At 46.7% G+C, this 22,467-nt stretch overlaps 1 protein-coding gene across 2 annotated transcripts in view; it reads left to right on the top strand.

The window, feature by feature from the left end:
* The window catches only part of BIN2 (bridging integrator 2), a 60,201-nt gene that overhangs the window by 17,201 nt on the left and 20,533 nt on the right, over positions 1-22,467 (top strand). Inside the window, exons 3-10 of one of the 2 annotated variants that reach the window (XM_053294746.1) lie at positions 641-695; positions 3,328-3,422; positions 6,142-6,237; positions 9,830-9,937; positions 13,471-13,556; positions 16,498-16,573; positions 19,839-19,921; positions 21,280-22,150. In XM_053294746.1, coding sequence (XP_053150721.1) covers positions 641-695; positions 3,328-3,422; positions 6,142-6,237; positions 9,830-9,937; positions 13,471-13,556; positions 16,498-16,573; positions 19,839-19,921; positions 21,280-22,150 — 1,470 coding nt within the window. Of the gene's footprint in view, positions 1-640; positions 696-3,327; positions 3,423-6,141; positions 6,238-8,667; positions 8,934-9,829; positions 9,938-13,470; positions 13,557-16,497; positions 16,574-19,838; positions 19,922-21,279; positions 22,151-22,467 lie in introns of those variants that run through there. The other variant, XM_053294748.1, reaches the window with a different exon arrangement.

The raw sequence follows: 22,467 nt of genomic DNA, 5'->3' as shown, positions 1-22,467 counted from the left end.
AGAGGCAAGTCACAGGACTGACTCCCCCAGCCGCGCACCTGCCCGGGCTTCCTTCAGTTGTATTCATCCTCCGAAACTGATCTGAGTGTTAAGACCTGGAGCTACCAGAACAGCATGTCTTTCTCTAGTACCATTAAATGACTTGCATCGTCCACAATTTACAAAACCTTTTAAAAATAATTTAGGATGATGTTCTGTTATGGCACATAGGTCATATGCTTTTTGTTACCACTATTCAGCCTCATTTAAGATTTCTTTACTCCATGAGCTGAGCTTCAGTGAGGGGGGCCCATTTTAAAATCTTGTCTCTGGGCCCACTCCAACCTTGCTACGCCCCTGGGTGAGGGCATGCCCTCTCTCCTGCTGCTGCTCCCCTGCAACTGGTATTGAGAGGCAACGAGAAGCATCTGAGATTAAGAAATAATATGGTCTCTTGAGTAGAGCAGCAGTGAAGATATATGTGATATGGTCCTCTCTGTAGGTTCCGTGTTCAGGAAGCCCTCAAAACAGAGGCACCATCCTTTCTTCTTTGCCGCCTCCCGCTTGTTTAGAATGTTTGAAGAGGCCTGCAGGAATAAATCTGGCATTCAGATAACACATTTGACACAATTGCTTTCTTCCTCTCCTCTTTTTTCCCCAGGCTGAAGGTCAGAAACTCTACAAGGATCTTAAGGCTTTCTTCAATGCCGTGAAAGGTACAGAGAGCTGTATTTTGTCCATATTGTCATATTTTCACCACTAGGCGATTGCCGGCAACTTCCCAAGGCAGCTCCTGCCTTGTTCCATGGCAAGATGGGCAGCAGCTTCTTCACTGGGCTCTCTTCTCAAGGCCCACTTGCTCGGCTGCTGTCTTCTTCTTAACAGAACTGCATCCTCCTGCTGCCCCTCTCCAAGCCTCTCCAGGGTCTTTGCTAGATAGGTAGATCGGTATCCTACCCTTCCTCCAAATTGCTTGGGGCAGCATCCACAGCTCTCGCTCCCTTACAGGCAAGATGCTAACTAGGATAGGCTGAGAGACTGCGAAGCTATTCCCACGACCATTGGAAAGTGGGCTAAGGGAGCTTAGCCTGCTTCCCAGTGGTCGTGGGAACCACCGGACTCACTTCCCAAGGCGGCTAGGCCGCCTAAACCACCCTCCCCCTAAATGAGGTTAACGGAGCGAGCGCTCCATTAACCTCATTTCATTGCTCATGTGTTGCTGCGGTGTGCAGCAACACATGAGTAGACCCCTGGCTGGGAGGCTGCAAGCAGGGGGACCCTCCAGGATGCTCTCGCGCAGGGCATCCTGGACCTTCCTGGGACCACGCGGCCCCCAATCCCCACAGCCCCTGCCAGCTCCGTGATGGAGCGAGCGGTCATTTGGGCGGCCAATCCAGCCACCCAGCTATGAGCGACTGCTCGTCTGCGGGGAAAGCCCACTCTACCCGCAGAACTCCCTCAGGAGCTTCACACATGTCATGTGAAGTGCCTCTGTGACTGGCCTAAGGTCAATTAGTGAAATTCCTGGTTTAGCAAGGATTTGAGCTGGAGTCTCCCTAGTCTAACCACTACACCATACTGTTAATTTCCTGAGGGACATCCACTGACACAATTATGCACAACTTTCCCAGAGTCCTTTTTTTTTTTCAAAGTGGGGGGGGGATATCAGAGGCTGAGACACCAAGTCAGGTCTGTGTGGAACCCTATCGTCCCAGATATTCCAGTGCCCATCACATCCCATAGATTATTTTCACCATGCTGCACGCAGGTGGAGGGTCCAAAACCTTGGTTTACCATCAGACAAGGGCACAGAGGAGCTAATTACACACACACAGCTTGCTCTGTGGAACAGTCTCCATGCAGGTGCCATAGGGCTCAGACCAGATGAGAAGCCAGTTCTCTATACACTGTACCACCAGGCAGCTGGTCAAAGGAGGTGGGGAATACCTTGAGGCAGCTGATAGGGGCTCTCTGGTAAGAACTGTCTTCAATCCAGGAATCACTTGACCATGGACTTTTACACACAGCAGGCTTTACCATGAGTTTACTCGCGATAAAGCAAGTTTAGAGATCAAATAAATAAATACTGGGAGGTGTTACTGAGAAAGTAAAAAACCTGACACAAATAGTGGATTTTTTTACCCCGGATATAAATCGGGGTATACCCTAATGCACAGTGAAAAACCCAAATTGTGTGTGAACTGCTCCCCAATAACTCACAGGGACTTCAGGTTAAATCTGGCCAATATGTGAACACCCCCCCTCTATTCCTGAGGAGAGGCGAGTTAAAGGGCTTTAAAAGCCCAGTGTGAAAAACTTCCATGACCTCTTCCAGACAGTGATTTATTCCAGCTTCATTGCAGATTCTGATGGGAGACTAAACAAGTCATCCATATGACACTGAAGTACATTGTGTAAGTACTTAGTGCCATATGCTGATTATCTGTGAAAAAGCGGTGTCTTTTTCAAGTTAGAATAAAAGTAGTATTGAAACGATAGGGCTTTTTTCATGGATTGTCAGCAGATGGTATTAAGGGTTTACACAATATACCTGAACATCATGTAGATGGTTTATTAAAACTCCCATTGGAATTTTTAGTTGGAATGAATGACTGGCTGACATCCTGTGGAAGAGTACACCAGCCTAGTAATGTTGCATTTGCGCAATTTGTGTAAGTTGCGCAAATGCAAAATGTGCACAGATTTCCAGTGGATTTACTCTTGTGTAACCCAGTTTGTACAAATGCAACATTACTAGGCTGATGTGCTTTTTGCACAGTATGTCAGCCACTACCTGGAAGAGCTCCATTGTGAACCAACCACAGTTTCCTTCCTGTTAATAGATCTTTCCCCCAATATGTTCAATTTTCTCTTGACTGAGGGAAGCCACTAATCTTCTGAATTGTGCTTTGCTGGAATATTTACCCCTTTTCCTGTCTCTTGCACTGTCCCATGTAACATGCTTCACATCTTGCCCTGCCCTGCCCTGCCCTGCCCTACTGTACACACCCCCCTTTTCCCTCTCACCTCATGAACTCCTGTTTCAGCTTCGTACATTCTGCCTGCCTTGTGAATCTGACAGCAGCCTGCTTCTTCTGCCACCCTCACCAGAAGCTCCCAGGAGGATAAGCAAAAAAGTATCCCACTGCTCTACCATCACTAGGGCCTGATGCTACAAAAGCCTAGATGCCGAGCACCCAACAAGGTGTTCAAGCAGCAACCCATATGGCAGGTCATGTGCATGTATTGAGCTCTGGCAACTCAGAGACAGAAGAGTTCAGAGAACCCCAATCATTGATGCAACAGGAATGCTGACAGTTCTGCTGTGTTCTCTGTTGCCTTTTGCAGTGATGCATGAAAGCTCCAAGAAAGTCTCTGAAACCTTGCAAGAAATTTACAGTGAAGAGTGGGATGGGCATGCAGACTTAAAAGCCATAGCACAGGTAAATTGGAGGTCCCGTCACAGGTCTCCTGCATCATGTCTGTCCTGTCCTCAGTTTGTATGGCGCTAAGGCTTCTGATGTGTTCTAGTGCTCCTGAATTTGCCTGCAACTTGCAAGGCTGTACCACAGGTAAGTCATCACTTGATTTTGCAATCACTGAGCAAAACAACACATCAGGTGACATCGGGGGCAGCTCTGTCATGAGGCCACAACAGGTTCAGGTGCTGAGGGCACCATGGGGCACCTCATCCCACCCCCTGCTGTGGTATCACCCCAGGTGCCTCCTGCCACCACCCTCGCCTCCTCTGTGCTTCCACTGCCCCTTCTCTGTTCTTTCCTCCCATCCTGGGCCCACCTCCATGTCCCTCAGATGCCCCCTGCCCCCCCCCTTGCTGCTGGATGGAGTGCACTGCTGCGGTTTGCATACCACAAGGCCGTGGTTGGCCTGCATCCAAGCACCACTAGCTTCAGGCAGTGGCCTCTAATCTTCATCATTGCTAGAGACGGAGCTATCCACCCCCAGCACAGCATCACTTCTGTGGCTGCTGGTGGTGGCTGCCTTTTTAGACTGTGAGATCTTTGGAGACAGGGGACCATATGATTTATTTATTTATTTTTCTATGTAAACTGCTTTGGAAACTTTGGCTGAAAAGTGGTATATAAGTAGTAGTAGTAGTAGTAGTAGATCTGAAGATCTTGGGAGGGGGGGAATTCCCAGGAAAAAACCTGGTGGGCCAAAACTGATCATGACTTGGCTCATGGGGGCTGAGGTCAATTTTTAGGGTGCTGATTATTAAAGCAACATTTAATATCAATCAGTTATTTATTTTATTGTAGTGGTTAGAGTGCTGGACTAGGACCAGGCAGACCCGAGTTCAGATCCCCATTCAGTCATGATACTCGCTGGGTGACTCGGGGCCAGCCACTTCTCTCTCAGCCTAACCTACTTCACAGGGTTGTTGTGAGGAGAAACTTAAGTATGTAGTACACCACTCTGGGCTCCTTGGAGGAAGAGTGGGATATAAATGTAAAAATAAGAAATTAATTAATTAATTAAATCAAATTAAAGTGAAATTAATTAAAATGAATTTAATCAAAATTTAACTTTTGAAGTTCTTGTAAAGGCAACATTTACCAAAAAAAGTTTTAGATGTTATATTCCTGTTATATTACTGAAGGTTGGCATGTTACAATCAGTTTGCTTGAATTCCTGAAGTTATAGTATTTATATTTGTTAACTTGCCATACCCTTGTGTTATGCAAGATATTTAGCCATTTCATTGGGATGCCATAAATATACCTTGGCTGGTGCACATTCTCTTATGAAACACATCTGCATGTAAATTTAATATAACAAGATCTAAACAAATTTTAAGCCATTCCTTTTTGTACAAATAGCTGCATTCTTCATAAAAATCAGGGCTTCGATGTTTCACAGATCATGAATTCTAAGCCAGATTTGTTCTTTGACTCTTTATGTACTTACTAACATGGTTTCTAGGATCACTGGGAATGAAAATCAGCCCACAGAGAGCCTGTAAAACTAAGCCTATAAAACCACTTAAGATGGTCCCGAGTGAGGTTTAAGTGGTGCAAAAGCCTTTGCCAACCAAGTTTCCTACATGAACATGATGTTGGATACAAGATCTGAATTTCTCTCTGTTCTTTATCACCATGCAACCAACTGAAGTGCCTTTCCGCCCCTGTGCTAGGTTTGAGAATCCAATAAGTAAGAACTCCAAGACAAATTATGATTGATGGTGCTTAGGGTTCGTGGAAATGACAGTCTATCTGAGCAGGATAGTGAGGGCAACATTCATTTAAGCCTGCATGTGTAGCAACTTATGGAAATAAAGACTTGAAGATTTCCACTGAGATATCAAATAATGGGAGGTTTGCATCTTACTCACAGAGGAGACTTTGGCCACAATACAGATAAGTCCAGTATAAGTCAAGCGAAACCAATGGAACAGTTGGTCACTCACAAATAACTTGATTCATATTATATCAATGAGACAAGTATGGGGAGAAGTACTTGTATCAAAAGAGAAGTTGCAGTGATTCTTCTTGGAGGCTGCCGCCTTCACAGTGGATCAAAGTGCAGTCCTTGGACACAAGTTGAGTGCAGTTAACACCCTGCCGCCCCCCGCTGCGAACCTCCATGTTGTAAAGAAAAATATTCTTCAAATACCAGCCACCGCACGGCCAAGAGAATGGCTGTGGGGGCGTGTGAGCCAGTAGTCCTTCCACACACACCCCCAGCGGCTGCTGTGGCGGCAGATACCAGAGCAATGCCGTGGCCTGCCTTCTGACCTGGCATCGCTTCCCAACTGTGAGGCGTGCCTGCGCAGTTAAGTCTATTAACTGCGCAGGCGCACCTCGCATTTGGAAAGCGATGCCGGGCCAGATGGCAGGCCACGGTGTCGCTTTGGTATCCGCCGCTGCTGCAGCTGCCGCCAGGGGTGTGTGTGTGGAAAGACTACTGGCTCACACACCCTCACAGCCATTCCCTCAGCCATGCGGCGGCTGGTATTTGAAGAATATTTTTCATTACAACATGGAGGTTCACAGCAGGGAGCAGAGTGTAAACTCCCCAGGGCACGGACCGGTACTCAACTCATCACGGACCGGCACCAGTCCGCGGACCAGCGGTTGAGAAACCATGATATAGACTATTCCAGCCCCATTCTGAAATGTCCCCATGTGTTGTTACCTGCAGAGCAATGACCTCTTGTGGGAAGATTATGAGGAGAAACTGGCAGACCAGGCAATTAGAACCATGGAGAATTACTTGACTCAGTTCAATGAAATTAAGGTATGTATTCTACAGTTGCCCTATGCAGAATCCAGTCTCTTGCATGAAATGTGGCATCCTGAGAAGTTCAGTTTTTCATTTTAAGATGTTTCTAGCCCTCGTGGTTGTGGCAAGAAACTTGGAAATTTTCTCTTCTTCTGATCTTCCTACAACTTGTTTTAAAAAGTACTTGCAAGCACATCTCTTTTTGCCTTTCCTCCATCCTCCTGTCTCTTTCTTTGCACTTGTACTGTGTTTTCTTCCCTGCATCTGGTGAAGCCGCACTCTTTCACTACAAGCCTCTTCTCTAGTATTTCTAGTATTTCAGTATCCATGCAGTGGCTGTTGCTGGTGTCTATCTTATGTTTCCTTTTAGATTGTGAGCTGTAGTGATCAGTCTCCCCTCCCTCTAAAGAGTTAACAGGGAGTGAACCCTTGTCTTTACTGACATGCAGGTGAACTCCAGGGCAGCCAATCAGTACACCAGGTGGGTGGGACCTAGAGAGTGGTTGCTGGGAATTCTGGGAACAATAAGGGTGGTCTGTGCTGGAGAAGCATGTGTGGAAAGGCTTAGTGAGGGGCATGGAGTTTTTGCTTCCTCGTGGTCAAAGCCAGCATGGAGGTTTCTCTCATGGAGAGACAGGATTTCAGGAAGCTTGATTCTCATCAGGTGTTGGATGAGTTTTTGAGGAAAAGGGGATTCAGAATAAGAATAGCCCTGCTGGATCAGACCCAAGGCCCATCTAGTCCAGTATCCTGTTTCACACAGTGGCCCACCAGATGCCACTGGAAGCCTACAGCAGGAGTTGAGGGCATGCCCTTTCTCCTGCTGTTACTCTCCTGCAATGGGGAGCTTTTTAAAACTTGTTTTTAAATTGTTCGGGCTACTTAATTGTTTTATGATGTTTAATCATTAATTATTATTTTATGCTGTTTTATAATTTCTGTTTTAATTGTTAATTGATTTTAATCGTGTTGTTTTAATGTAAACCGCCCTGAGCCTTTTGGAAGGGTGGTATAAAAATTTAATAATAAAATAAAATAAAATAAAATAATTATCCAATAGCAAAATAAAGAGATTTTTCCCTGGGATTCCACCCTAAGCTCAGGGAAGTTCAAGCTCTGTCGATAAGAAGGGTGGTGGCAGCAGCATTTAAATTCTACCGGAAATACAGATTGCTTTTAGGAACAGAACAGAACATACTTTATTTCGGTCATTGACAAGAAACATTATCACACACAACAGAATGTAATTTGCATAAAATATAACAAAACTTAGCCACTGTGTTGGTATATTTATGATTAAAATTTGACAATAAAAATTTTAAGAGAGACTCATCTGGATAACCAGGAAACATCACAAGATACGGCAAGAAATTGCTTTTAGGAGAAACCTAGCAAAGCAGCAAGGCAGGGATGATTCAGCATCCCCATCCCCCCCCCCCACGTGAGCTGCTCTGAGACAAAGGCTTCAATTTGCCACATGAGCCCTTCGGGACTAGGGAGCCATCTATATTTATTTCTTTTCATTTCTCTATGTAAACCACTCTGGGAACTTTTGTTGAACTGCGATCTATAAATATTCATCGTCATCATCGTAGCAGTTATGTCGAGAGCCAGCTGGGAGAGACTTGTCTCTTTTCACTCTGTTGTACAGCACTTATTTTTAAAGTACTTAAAATGTGCTATCTGGTTATGCTGATACAATATAAAGGCAGTGGCTGTCATACTGTGCAAGGGTATATCAGATTAGTAATGTTGTGCAAATTATATTAAACAAGTGTAAGCCTGTTGTAAATAATGGACTTACTCTTCTGTAACTCCACTTCAGCATTCACAGTGTTATTGGGCCGACGTTAAGAGAGAGCACTGTTTCCTGTGGAGAAGTAGTGGGTAGAAAGTGGTGCTTAATCCTTCCCCCACTGGCCTCTTTTCTCCACAACATTTTTTAAAGTGCTGATGATTATTTTAGGTGCATTGCTGTCACTATTCTTATTCTGTCCACTTCGTATTTCACCTTTCCTCACAAAGAGCTCAGAATGGCATCCATGGCATTTATCCCATATTATCTGTGCAACCACCTATTGAGGTTAGGCTGAGACTAGCCCAGAGAGACACCTTGTGGGCCCCATGACTAAGCTGGATTTGAATCCAGTCTTGTTGGCTTCATGATTAAGCTCAATCTCTTCCATGCATGTCCAATGCTCTAGCCGCCACCACCACCACCAGTTATCTATATATTTATTTCTCCTATGCCGTCACTAATCTCCTAGGCCATCGCTAATCCCATGTGTGGCAGTTCTCACGATAGTTCGCGAGCAGCTGCCAGACTAGTGACAGGGATGGGGAGAAAATGGCTGCTGGGATGAAGAGGCGGCTGCAGCCCGGCCCAGCCGCCGGGATGAGGAGGCAACAGTGGCCCGCCCTGGCCACCAGGATGAGGAGAGTTGAGGAGGTGGCGGTGGGCCGGCCCGGGCCAGCCACCGGGTTGAGGAGGTAGCGGCGGCCCAGCTGCTGGGATGAGGAGGCGGCAGCAGCCCGGCCTCTAATTCTGGCCATTGGCTGTACTAATAAAGACAGACAGACAGCAGCCTGGCCCGGCCCCCAGGATGAGGAAGCGGCAGCAGCCTGGCCTGGCTGCCGGGATGAGGAGGCGATGGTGGCCCGGCCTGGCTGCCGGGATGAGGAGGCAACTGCGGCCTGGCCTGGCTGCCGGGGTGAGGAGGCAGCGATGGCCTGGCCACCAGGTTGAGGAAGTGGTAGCGGGCCGGCTCAGCCCGGCTTCCAGGATGATGAAGCAGCGGCATACAGGAGAAGGGGACGGGCCAGCTGGAAAGCCGGCCAGAAACCGGAGGAGAAGCAGGCCGGGTGGGCTGGCAAAGGCAAAGATGCTCTGCGCTCAGCCCAGCTAGTATCAGCACTCTTATCTCTGGTTTTTATGAGGTGTAAAAATATAACAAAAAGCTCTTAAAATCCACTGTTTTGTCACAGTTCAATACTGGATATATCTAAGAATAGGTTTCTGAACCATTCTGTGAGGACTTGCCAGATGGCAATAATCTGTGTCTTGCTCCATGCTTGTAAGGTCACAAGCTGCTAGCATGACCTTATCCTGTACACTCACTTACCAGGACCTAGCATAAGTTTTGCAGTGCCACCTGCTGGCCTGTTCTTGCATTCTGAGAAAACTCGCCCTTTTTCTTTACTACTTTTGTGGTGACTGGGGAAAAGGATGGGTTATTCTCAGAATGCAAGAACTAACTGCTAGATTGTGCTGCAAAAATTCTGTGAGGGCCCTGCTCAGCATGTGGGCAGAGGATAAGATTGCACTAGGAAGGAGTGCAGAAGCTTGCAGCACTGTTTTTTCAATAGGGAATAAGATTTCACACCTGGAACTTGCACTAACACATGGAATATTTCACAGTTTAGCCATCTGGAAAGACCATGAATCTCTCTACCCCACCCTGCTAAATTTTGAACAATCGTCCTGTTGGTTTATTAGACTTTAGAGCAGAGTTCAAAGGTCCTTCTTCTGGGGATTGTTGGGGGGAAATCATAGGAGGAGGCAGCATCTACTCTCGTTCCCCTTCTTAAATATTCCCTTTCTTCACAGGAGCGAATTGCTAAGAGGGGACGGAAACTAGTGGATTACGATAGCAGCAGGCATCACTTGGAAGCCCTACAGAATGCCAAGAAGAAAGATGAAGCTAAAACTGCAAAGGTATGCAGGCTGTCTTAAAAGCCCGGTCAAACAAAGGAGCAGTTTCCTTACAACCAGCCATTTCCTTCCCATCACAGCTCTGATTACTGTCTGCTAGAATTTGGATTCTAGCTTCTAGCAAGTGTCACCTGGCTCTGCAATCAGATGATCTACACATCTGCATGGCTGCAACTGTGCCACAGAGCACAAGGACTCTAATATGAAATGACAGGATTTCTTCTGGGAAATCCTGGGCATCTAAATCTGGTGTTGCGGGGTGGGGGTCTTGATGGTCGTGTTTTCTAGCCTTCATGGAAGAAAGCCTATAGTTATTGTATTTACCTGATTCCAAGACTAGGTTTTCCCTAAGTTCTTTGACGTTAGGAAATGGGAGGTCATCTTAAATTCAGAGTCCCGGTCCCTTTGGGTAAATACATGTCTAGGTGAACCCTGTTACCCGCGTGGATTCCATTCTCCACTACAACCGTGGATAATGGAACCGCAGATGACAGGGCATTAAGGCCATGGGAATGGGGGGATTAGGTTCTTGGAGGCTGGGAAAAGAGCAAAAATTAGCAACAAAAAAAAGCCCCCCCCCAAAAAAAGGGGGGAAGTGTCCTTTCATGCTCCGTGGGTTTCCTGCTGTCCAGGAATGCTCCCCCAAGTCCCAATTTCCCCAATTTATCCCACAGAACATCACAGGGGGGTTATTATTTTTTTTAAAGTCACAAAATGTCTCCTTTTCTAAAAACCCCGACATCATGGATACATGATATTAACCCTTTTAAAACACATTTTTGCCACGTATACGAAGGGCAGGTGTCAATTACCTGACCATAGATATACGAAACTGTGGATGTCAGATCCGTGGATAGCGAGCTTTGCCTGTATAACCTGTGTTTAACCTCTATTTTTAAGGGGGTCCTCTTAAATTCAGAGTTCTCTTCTATTCGGGTAAATATGGCATGTGGGCAGATTGTGCTAAATACATAGAAATTAAAGTGGATGTGAGCCCTCAGTATTTGGAAGACGGGTAGTACTTTACTCACTAGACATATAACAGGATGCAGCGGTCTCAACTGGGGTTGTGCATTAGAATGTCTAATGCCAATGAATCTGTAGGACTTCACTCCCCAGTGCATCAGGGAGTAGGGATGTGCACAGTTCCGCTGGTTCGAAGGCGGCGGGGGTCTCCCTTTAAGACCCCTGCTAACTTGGCAAAGAGGCACCTTTTAATGTGGTGATTCTCTTTTATTTAGCAGGGGGAGAGTAACTGGCCCTATCCACCCCCAGCACAGTACCTCCAATGACTGTGGCTGGTGTCTATCTTACGTTTCTTTTTAGATTGTGAGCCCTTTGGGGACAGGGATCAATTTTGTTTATCTTATTTATTTGTTATTTCTCTGTGTGAACCGCCCTGAGCCATTTTTGGAAGGGCGGTATAGAAATTGAATGAATGAATGAATGAATGAATGAATGAAAGTAGGAGGAAGGTGCACTTACCCCTCCCACCACTTTTCCCCTGCCAGCGGCAGTTTTTTTAAAAGCCCATCGGAGTGGCAGCATACCTCCCTGCTGCCCCGTTGCCCTCGTCTTCCGGATATGATTGGAAGTCACCTGTGCGTGCCGGCACAGGTATACACACACACACATGCGCGCCTATGCTGGCGCAAGCAGGCACGTCGGCTACTTCCGGTCACATCCGGAAGATGAGAGCCGTAGGGAGGTATGCTGCCTGTTTGACTTTTTAAAAAACTGGCACCAGTGGGGGGAAAGCGGCAGAAAGGGTAAGTGCAACCTCACCCCAATCTCACCCCAGGAGACCCCTGCCGCCTTCAAACTGCCCCGCCACGGTTCCATGCACATCCCTATCAGGGAGGCATCTACTTCTACCATGGCCCTCCCCGTGCAGTTCTGCACACTTCTGGTATGGGGAAGGAGAGGAACTCTAAGAGGAACTGGAGCTGAATGGGGTTGCTGGGAAGCCTTGCAGGAAGGCCAGGAAAACTGTGTGATGGCCGCTGGGAACTGTAGTCCTTCTGAGAGCTATCCCCATGGGCAAGTCGCTGATACTGTGTTTCAGATAGTGACAGTCAGGCAAATGCCTTAGAGCCATGAGAGGGGTCTACTTCAGTACCTTTCCAGTGCCTATATCCTCCTTGCTCCTAAAAGACATGCTCGACTTTTCTTCTCTAAATAGCAATTGCAGGAGGGAATCTTGATCAAGATTGTGGGAGAGGGGGCTTTAACCCTCCCCCCACAATCCAGGGGCCCAATCCAGATTCTCAACCTCCCAGGAGTGTTTATTGCCCCAAGAGGGAAGTTCCCATTAGCACCAATGGGAGCTTCCCTCCTGGGGCAAATAGCAATCATCGCAGTGGGGATTGATCAGCTGCTATTTGGAGAATTCGTGCCAAGCATGGGCTTCATCTTATGAGGTATTTGGGTCCAAGGGCAGACCTTTCAGGAAGTGAGGTGAGACTATTACCTCAGGCCAGATTCCTGGGGCACCAGCAGGACGACTAGATGTCCCCCCTCCCCACCATGGGAGCAGCTCTCCAGGACCCGCCTGAGCCTTGTAAGCTTTGCAAGCAGCGCCTCTCCTCACACTCCACGCCTCACTTGCAAGAAGCACGAGCAGAGAAGAGGAGGCTGCTGGTGGGGCAGGTGGAAGCTGTGGGCTTTTAAAAAAGGGAATCTGGGATGGGGCTGGAGAGACCAGACCAACCCCTGGGTAGAACAAGAAGTTCCGTTCGTATTTTGTGACTTTAAATTTAACAAGTTCTCCCTTTCCCCTCATCTTGGAAGCAAACATTCTACCCCTTTGCCCACAGTATGTAGTTTAACAGCGCACACACACACACGCACAGTGTCTCCGTTGGTACAGGGCAACAGTTTGACGTTTCCAGCCCCAGAGTGTATGGAGGCACTTTCATGGCAGGCCTCCCTCTCCTGTCGGCTCCTCACAGTTGTCCTGTCCCACGCTGGTCTTTTGATGACCCCTCCAGAGTGCCCGTCCTTCGCTCCTCCCCTCCATTCCTTCTCCCTCTTCTCTTCCTCCACACCTGTTTCTAAACATTCCACGCCCCTTGGCAACAACAAGGACTCATTGCCTGGACATTCTCTCTGACACAGGCGATCCTGGCAACCTTCCTACTCCTCACCCCCCCTGCCCCCTGTTCAAAACATGCAAGGGTCAGTTCTGAAAGTGGGCTGATCCCTCCTAGGGACATGGGGCAAGGCAGCATTAGGCACCTTGCCTGAGATGCCACAATGCCTTGGGGCACCCCTGTTTGGCCCTAATTCCCCCTAAAGAATGAGAGCGGGGAGAGCAGAGATCAAGCAGCAGTTTTACAATCCTCTCCAGCTTTCTCTGTCTGTCTCCAAGGAACCTTCCAAATGCTTAACAGTCAGAGCCCGGCTTACATGTGGTGACTTTTCACATTGATGCATGTCATGTGTAGCCAGGATCTGCATCTGGAGCGCATTGGCTCAGCTGCTTTGTTAAAGATGCTTTATTTTCTGTGCCTCTAATATCCTCTTTGGTCCTACAGGCTGCAGAGGAGTTTGACAAAGCCCAAGCTGTGTTTGAGGAGCTCAACAAAGAACTAAGAGAAGAACTGCCAGTTCTTTACAACAGGTAATATTGGCTGAAGCTCAAGCTGTCTCATCATAAAGTAAAATGTGCCGTCAAGTCGATTTCGACTCCTGGCACCCACAGAACCTTGTGGTTTTCTTTGGTAGATTACAGGAGGGGTTTACCATTGCCTCCTCCCGTGCAGCCGATATAGTAGCAGTGGGGATTCAAACCGGCAATCTTCTGCTTGTTAGTCAAGCATTTCACTGCTGCGCCACTTAAGGTGACTTGTCTCATCATAGGAACATAGAAAGGAAGCTGCCTTTTACTGAGTCAGATCTAGCTCTGCTTACACTGACTGGCAGCAGCTCTCCAAGATTTCAGGCAGGAGTCTTCTCAGCCCTACCTGGAGAACCCAGGGATTGAACCTGGGGCTTTCTGCATGCAAAACAAATGCTCTACCACTGAACTACAGCCCCATACAGAGGAACTCAAAGTAGGATGTTGATTGTTGAATACATCGTTACAACCAGAAATTATCTGTGGAGTCAAATTACCATGGAATAGCAAAGAGCTTTTTCATTGTTAACCATCAAGCCCAGCCCCCAAGTCAAGGCTGAATTCTAACAGTAACAATGAGATCCAAAATATGTGTAACAGGGTTTCACATTAAATGCAATTAAAAATCCTTTCAAAACTAGGACCGGAGCTCATCTCAGGACAGACAGAGGAGACATTTTGGCAACAGAGCTCAATCGTAGAACATGGGAAGCAACGGGAGGCTGCCTCTGGGCATGTGGAGAGTGCCTTTCTTTCACTGCTGAGTGCAACAAGCCCTCTCACATCTGGGGATGGGGGCACGGGGAATGTACTGAGTCAAGGATGTATTTTCTAGGCAGACAGAACCCTAGTATCTTTCTTCTTGGAAATTTATCACTAGAGCAGATTATCTGGGCTAGGTCCAGAAGCAAGACCCATGTTGCTAAGAAATTGGGGCCTGTGGATGGTGATACAATAATTATTATCCATCACTTCTCCAGCACTTTCATTCAGAGTGTAAAATATCTCTCATTTAATTCATTCTCATGTCAGGTCTAGCACCTGTGATTAATAGAATCACTTTACAGATGGGGAACTGTGACTGGGGGAAAGTGTCTTAACAAAGGCTGTTCAGCAAGTCCATGGCAGAGCTGCATTCAAACTCAGGACTCTCAGCTAGATCTGACTTCAAGACAGAATAGGCAGAAGCAGGCAAGATGCAGAGATTGTGTAGGGCAAAAAAGGCCAGATGGGTGGCAAAAAAGAATGCAACGGTAATAATGTTGTGGTGGGTTGCCACCTGGATGGGTCTAATGATCATTTGCAAAATGGGATACTTAAAGAAAGGTGGACAGGAAAACCAGGCCTAGGTGACCCTAAGGTCTGTCTAGATGGCAATTTATTCCAACATTGAATCCTGGTGGGAGATTTTACAGGGAATCTACACCATGTTTAAACATGCTGTGTACTTTCTTAGCTCCATCTGCTGACAATTCAAGAAAAATCTATACCTTTTTGAAGTCAGAATAAGAGGCATGAGTTTTTCATGGGTTGCCAGCAGATGGCAGTAAGAAATTACAGACCATCATTTAACATCATCTGGACATGTCAAACATCTCCCATTGAAATCTGCGTTCAGGTTAGTATAAATTGTCATTTAGATAGTCCCCTAGTCCAAGAAAATGAAAAGCAAGCAATGAGGCTATTGCCTGATACCAGAAGTTCAACTGATGAGAAATCTCCTGGCAGCTCCATGAAAATCTCTCTCATATATTAAATAATCCATGACAGTAGTCCATGACAATCGTACTAGTCCATGACAATCAGAGCAGCCAGCCAAGAGCTAGAGGAGTGGTCCTTCTGTTAACCTCTAGCCGTGTGTGTGTGTGTGTGTTGCAATAAATACCCTTGATAATGGCCCAAACAAGGACACTTGTCAACAATTAGAACCTAAGAGATCATGGCTTGTTGACTGAATCTTCAAGTGATGATTTATTTATGTGAATGAGTCAACAGAGATCCAGACAGAGCGTTCATATTAGCTGAAGTCAGCTCAAGCTGACTTCAGTTTGACATGACGCATCCAGCAATCCTAGTCATACTCAGCAACTCACATGTCTTGGTTAGAAGAAAGGCTGAATCACAGTCAGGTGACTTCCAACAAGTTGTGGAATGGTCCCTTCCACTATAAACACTCTGGGCATAGCTATATTTGAACAAGGAGAGGGAGACAAATGTTCCTGGGCTCCTGAGGGAGAGGGTGCCCACTAGCTGAGTGACAGCCTGCTCTTCACCCGCCACCTCCCACCTCTCTGAAGAAGAAAGTGGTGGTGGCAGGGAGAGGCAGGAGGCCCATCTTCACTTTCTGTCCCAGGACCCACTCCAAACTTGCTATGCCCCTGCAAAAGCTGGATATCCTGCCACATCTTCTCCTCAGTCTGAGCACCTGTTTCTTGGGCTTGTTGCTACTATGATGTGTGGGCTTTATGGCCAAACACTTGTATTGAGATTCCTCCCTTGCCTCCGTCTGCTGTTCCTTAATTCTTCTGTCTGTCTGCAAACTGACACAAGGTGAAATCAGGACAACAAGAAAGCAAACGTAAAGAATGAGCCTTGTTATGCTACAAATTGCCACCCAGAATGTGTTCTGGACTAGCAATAGGATTGGGTGCTTTTCAGTGACGGTACTGGAAAAGCAATGATCATCTGCAACCACAGGGTGACAGTAAAATCCAGGGAATGCTTCTGTGGCTTCTGTGTCCCTTAGCGAACACATTGTGACTGAGGGAAGAACTAGATGTGATACCAAATACAGATTTCCTGCCCAAAACAGCAACCCTTCATCCATTTCCCCCTCTTCTGCCTGTAACATTTAGTTCCTAAAACACAAGATTGTGTGTGATGTTGCTAATCGCATTAGCACTCGGGGATAGATTATTTCATATTTATTTATTTATTTCTCCAGTCGAATTGCATGCTATGTGACAATATTCCAGAATATTTCCAATTTGCGAGATATCTTCTACAAGGAAATGAGCAAGGTCAGTAAACAACGGTCACGTCAGAATCTAGTGATGCATGGAAGGAGAATTCAGAACTCTTCTCCCGCATGGGTTGTTGGAATAATTTCACATGGATACAAATGGTCTGCGTAGGAACAATATTGCTTCTGTGTTATTTGTGCAGCACTAGGTACACCAAGGGTGCAGATCCCCCCTCCCCCCACTCCCCCATACACACTAGTACATACACATTTCAGGTCCTGTAATTCAGGGCTTTCCCCCAAGTGCTGTGGAAATACATGCAATACGGAGGGGCACTTTGTGGATACGTTGCAAGTTCGTTGCAGCGTGTAATCTGGAAAATGCCCTGATCTGAGGCATAATCTCAGTGCGAAGTCCCCACTGGGATTGGAACTCCCTGTTTGGGGAAGTGTTGGGGGCTGTGATGGAGTGTTGAGGTAGTGAGGTGGTTGCAGTCACTGTTTCCGTCGGCATAGCTGGGTGGGGTTCAGCTGGTCCCTCTTTCTCTCTCTCTTACAGCCCAACAAGGACTCTCCCGTCTTCCACAAATTCCATGCTGGTCTTATCATTGGCCACTGCTTTATATGCCTCCCTGCATTATCAGCAAGTCTTGCGAGAGTCCCAGGTCCCGTCTCACAAGGTCTGGGGCTCCCATGAGATCGCACAGCCAGCTGTGCCCTCCAGGGAGTCTGCCTCCCGCCCCCCAGCCCCCACCTGGGCCCACTGCCGGTCCTCCTCTCCTTGTGTTAGGACTGGATAAGTCACGCTGCCACGCCGCTGCAGTCTGGCTCGGCCTGTGGATGGCGCAGAGGTATGACACTCAGCTTCAAGTGATATGAGTCTGCTCCAGGAGGGGAGGTGGAGGGACATCAGGCAGCATCCCTCTCCACCTGACTAGCTGGCTAGTGCTCAGGTTCAGCCCATTTCTCCCTCAGCCTGACTGACGGGCTCAGTAGCAAGATCACTGTCACTGATATCAGTCAGCCAGTCTCAAGGGAGACAGTCTGCCTGTCACTCCTCCCCCTTCCCTCTTCCTTTTCAAAGCTGAGACGGAGCTGAAACAATCTTCAACGAAAGATGGGAGTGGCAACTGCAGTGATGCACTGCTTAGGTGGCACAGAGCAGACCTGCTTCCAGATGCAGTGTGAGTGGGCTGTAGAGCGACTCATGAGCAGTGAGCACTCCTCTCACTTGGTTTTATCTGTCTGTCTATCTGTCTATCAGATTTTTATACCGCCCCAAACTTACATCTCTGGATGGTTTACAAAAAAACAACAACAACCAGTTCCCTGTCTAGTACAGGAGCCTAAGACATTTATAATTGAGCAACAACCCTCGCTGTTGTTACATTTGTGATACTGATTTTAAGCTGCATTTATTCTTGTACTGGGACGTCAGTACGAGAGACCTGCGTGTAGCGGTCAGAGTGTTTGTCTCTGCTTCAAATCCTTTTTCGGCCATGAAACTCACTAAGGTCATTAGTGACCAAAATCCCTGGTGGCTAGGGAGGGCTGGCGGGGAAGGCAAGAGTAAACCTACCTCCCCCCACACAATCTTCTTGCTCCCATCGCTATGCCATGCACACAATCTGCTACTACGGCGAATATTTATATACTGCTCTTCAACCAAAGTTCTCAAAGCACTTTACATTAAAAAATAAATAATACATATATAATATGGTCCCCTGTCCCTAAAGGGCTCACAATCAAAAAAGAAACATTAGGCAGATACCAGCAACAGCCACTGAAGGGATGCTGTGCTGAATAGGGGTGTGCACAAAACTGGTTTGCCCAGTTCGGTTAGAGTCCAGACCAAACTCAAACAGGACCGCTGGTCCTGGGTTAGGATTAGCCTCCTCCTGGGGGTGTTGCTGTGGCTGCAGGGTCTCTGAAGCTTCCCCCCTTCCCCTGCCAGCCTCCCCATAGTCCATTCTGGGCTGGTTTGGCCCATTTTCGGGCCTTTCCAGTCCTCTCGCAGCTCGCGGTGACCATTTTGAAGGCCTCTGAGCATGTGCACTGGCTATTTGCATGCTGAGGTCAAGCCAAATCCTCGAGCTGGCCTGATTCGATGGTGAACCGGTTCAACTTTGAGCCGGTTCACACATCCCTAGTGCTGGGGTTGGATAGGTCCAGTTGCTCTCCCCCCGCTAAATATAAGAGAATCACCACTTTAAAAGGTGTCTCTTTACTCAGTTAGCAGGGGTTTGTGCTCAGTTAGTATTATTGCCGCTGTGGTGAGCGGAGCAGCATTCTGGAGCCCTGGGAAATGCTGCCTGGCCTCCAGAAATCCCACAAGACATTCTGTGAAGAGCACGGTGCATTGGGGGATTCCCCCGTGAGTCAGGCACTCTAGGCTCTGGACTCTGTCTGCTTGGGCTGCATGAAGTCTGAGCATTCACACGACCCTGTATCTGGGTAGAAGGGCATGTTTGCGCCCTTCTACCCAGGTAAATGGTCAGGTTAAAAACCCAGGCTACCTGGGAGGTAAGCGCCAGGATCGAGGCTGATCCCACTGCTTCACACAAGCAGTTCTACCCAGGTTGGGCTCCACAAGCCTGGGTGGGGCCACTTGTGTGGACAATCTTACTGTGTGATTTTGGGCCAGCTGCCTAAAATACTTGACAGGGTTTTTGTGAAGATAAGTTGCGGGGTAGAACCTTGTACACCATCCTAAGCTCCTTGAAGGAAGGATGGGATTGAAATGTATCAACAATGATGATGATAAATCGCTTTGGGTGCTATTTATTGCGTAGAGGTATTATTTTTTAAAAAAAATCTCACAAACAGTTATGTATCTATTACCATTTCCTATTACTGCTGGAAAGGAAAGGTGAATGAAAATGAGGAAGGAAGAAAGGTTCAAGAATGAAGGGATATAATGTAGGTATTGAAATCCTGAAATGATATTCATTAAAATCAGTGAGAGAAATGTCCTGCAGCGTATTGTGGGCAGTTTACCACCCACACAGTTGTGGGCATCTAAAACAACGTTGGAGGTATTACTCGAGCAGTTTTTTGCACTAATATAGAAAATTGCACTTGCACTTCCATGACAACCATTGAAAATATGCCCAATTTTCTGTATTAGTGTTCATGCACAATGTCTCCAACATAGTTTTAGACACCTGCAGTGGTGTGGGTGATGCTAAACCACCCGTGGGACCCTGTGGAACATATCAGCCTGGATTTGACATGGAAGAAGTGAAAACTGTGGGGATTGTTGGGTGGGTTGTTTTGTTTTTAATTTTCTCTTTTTTTGATCTGATATTTGCTGCTCCTTCCAGCTGAACCATGACCTGTACGATTTGATGAGCAAACTGGAAAAGCAACACTCCAATAAAGTCTTCATTATTAAAGGTGTATCAAGGTAAATTGTTTCCTCTTTTCTCACTACTACTACTACGACGACGACGATGAATATTTATATACCACTTTTCAACAAAAGTTCTCTAAGTGGTTTACATAGAGAAATAAAAATACATAAGGATGGCTCCCTGTCCCCAAAGGGCTCACAATCTAAAAATAAATACCAGCAACAGCCACTGGAGGGATGCTGTGTTGGGTTTGAATAGGGCCAGTTGCTCTCCCCCTGCTCAACGCATGTAGGAACATAAAGAAGCAGCAATTTCTGTTCTAAAATCCATCACCCACCCTTTGTGTGATGGAACTGTTTTGTCTCTGTAAAGGGTAGTCTGGTTTGTTGGTTTGTAACAACCTTTACAACCTACTTTTTAACTAACAAAGGTTCTTAAACAGGGAATAACAATTAAAATATAGATATATATACATAATCCCTAAAGCCAATTACCAGAGATTGTGAAAGGAAAATATGCAGCAGAGACAAAAAACCAAAAAAACCTGTCCTTTCAGAGGGGCATATTAGTCACAGATCACTTGTTTCAATAACCAGTCTTTACAGCTTATTTAAATGAGGCCCAGATCACAAATCCAGTGAACCTTGGCACAACTCGGTGGCCACCGCAGAAAAAAACTGTTTATAAGGGGCCAAAAGTCCTAATCTGTAACAGATTTTCTATATTAAATCTTAAAGACATACATGGAGAAGGCAGTCCCTCACTTCAATCTGCAGTGGCCTACATTTTGGTGACTGTTGATAGGGGTGGTCTCTAGACAGTGCCTTGAGCACCAAAGCAGTCATTAAAGAGTCCTCGGGTGCTCAAGTTCCAAGTTATTCACATTATGTGCTTTCCTTCATGGACATTTTTTTAAAATTAGTACTGCCACTGATTTTCCCCCAAAGCATGCTACATTTGAACATGAGAACTGCCCTGATGGGTCAGACCATCTAATCCAACATCTTGTTCCAACAGCTGCCAGACACACTGAGAAACTCACAAGCAGGGCATGATAAAGTAACAGCCCTCCTTTGTTGTCTGCCCCCGGTATTTGTTATTCAGCAGCAGTACACTGCCTCTTAGGGGTGTGCATTAACTGTTCGATCCCAAACTGGTTCTTCTCAAACCAGGCCAGTTTGACGGTTCGATCACAAACTGGACCAGAGGCAGTCCACAGTCTAACGGAACCAAGCCCAGACCATGGTGGACCAGTTCGAGGTTGAGGGGCTATACTTGTAAAAAGGAATCCAATGAGGATCCTTTTAGTATTTTCTTTAGCTGGAAAAATGAGATTAAAATGTTTGGAAGACATTCCTGGCAATGCATAAAAATGAGTGTTCTAAGAGTGCTTATGTTTCTCCTACTGCAGCAACAGAGGCTCACTGGTAATCTCCTCTCCTGTAAGCACAACCAACTCCTTTTTCATGCCTTCAGGGAACAGCATAAATGAAATCCCCAAATCTCCTCCTGCTACATCCTCAGATCTTGGGAGAGAATCTGATTTGGCACCAGAGATCACATCCACGTCCAGTGGTGCCAGTGAAACAGAGAAAGAGGCCTTTGCATCTTTGGCCACAGAAGCACAAAATGAGGCAACAGAAGCAGCTACACCTGTCTTTTCAACTGCTAGTGAACCCAAAGATAACAAGCAGGTGGCAAAACCAGAGGAGGGGCCTGTCAGCCCTTCCAGAGACACCATCCAGACAGTTGAGGAGGTGGCAAATATTCTAACGGTAGGGATTTTGTCAGAGGCAATGCATGAGGCTGCCTGCCAAGGCCAAAATGTTAAGAAAGGTTCAGAAGATATTGCACAGCCCCCTTTGACAGATAACTCTGAAGCCAGTGATACTTGCAAGAAAGAGAGACTCCAGCTAAGGTGTGAAACTCCATCATCTGTACTGAAACAGGAAGCTGAGCCCACTGAAGTTGCCAAGGACAGAGCTCTGACTGAGGGAGCAAACCATCAGGAGAACCATGCGCCACCTGGTGAGAGTTCAGTTGGTCTTGAAAACAGTCCTGAGGATTCTCTGTTCTCCACACAAGCTGAAGCCCTGCAAGATGAACCACCAAGCAGTACCACCAATGACTGCATTACTTCTGCTCCACCAAAAGCAGGGGCCATCCATCAGATGGCGCAAGAGCAACCAGAGACAGGGGGAGACAGGGATCCTGAAGAGGATGGCAGCAGTGATGGAAGCATGGAAGAAATAGATGTTTCTCCAAAGGCCACCAACACTCAGGTAAGAAACATGAGAGAGCTCCCTTCCCCACTCTGGTTGTTAGCTATGCACTACAGATAGCGTTAAATATTATCTATTTACTTAATTTGTTTTTAAAAGGTGTGTCTTGTTTTTTCTTTCAAAGAAATTAAAAGCTGGATTTGTTTTGGTCCATTGTGGCCACAATCAAGAAAAAAGATAGATTGCTATTGCAACAGAGTAACTGGCCCTATCCACCCCCAGCACAGTACTTCCAGTGACTGTTGCTGGTGTCTATCTTATGTTTCGTTTTAGAATGTGAGCCCTTTGAGGACAGGGAGCCATCTTATTTATTTGTT

This window comes from Hemicordylus capensis, chromosome 2 (assembly GCF_027244095.1).
Source record: "Hemicordylus capensis ecotype Gifberg chromosome 2, rHemCap1.1.pri, whole genome shotgun sequence".
Taxonomy (NCBI): domain Eukaryota; kingdom Metazoa; phylum Chordata; class Lepidosauria; order Squamata; family Cordylidae; genus Hemicordylus; species Hemicordylus capensis.
The sequence above is the reverse complement of the archived record's forward strand: the minus strand, read 5'-3'. Positions and strand labels throughout refer to the sequence as shown.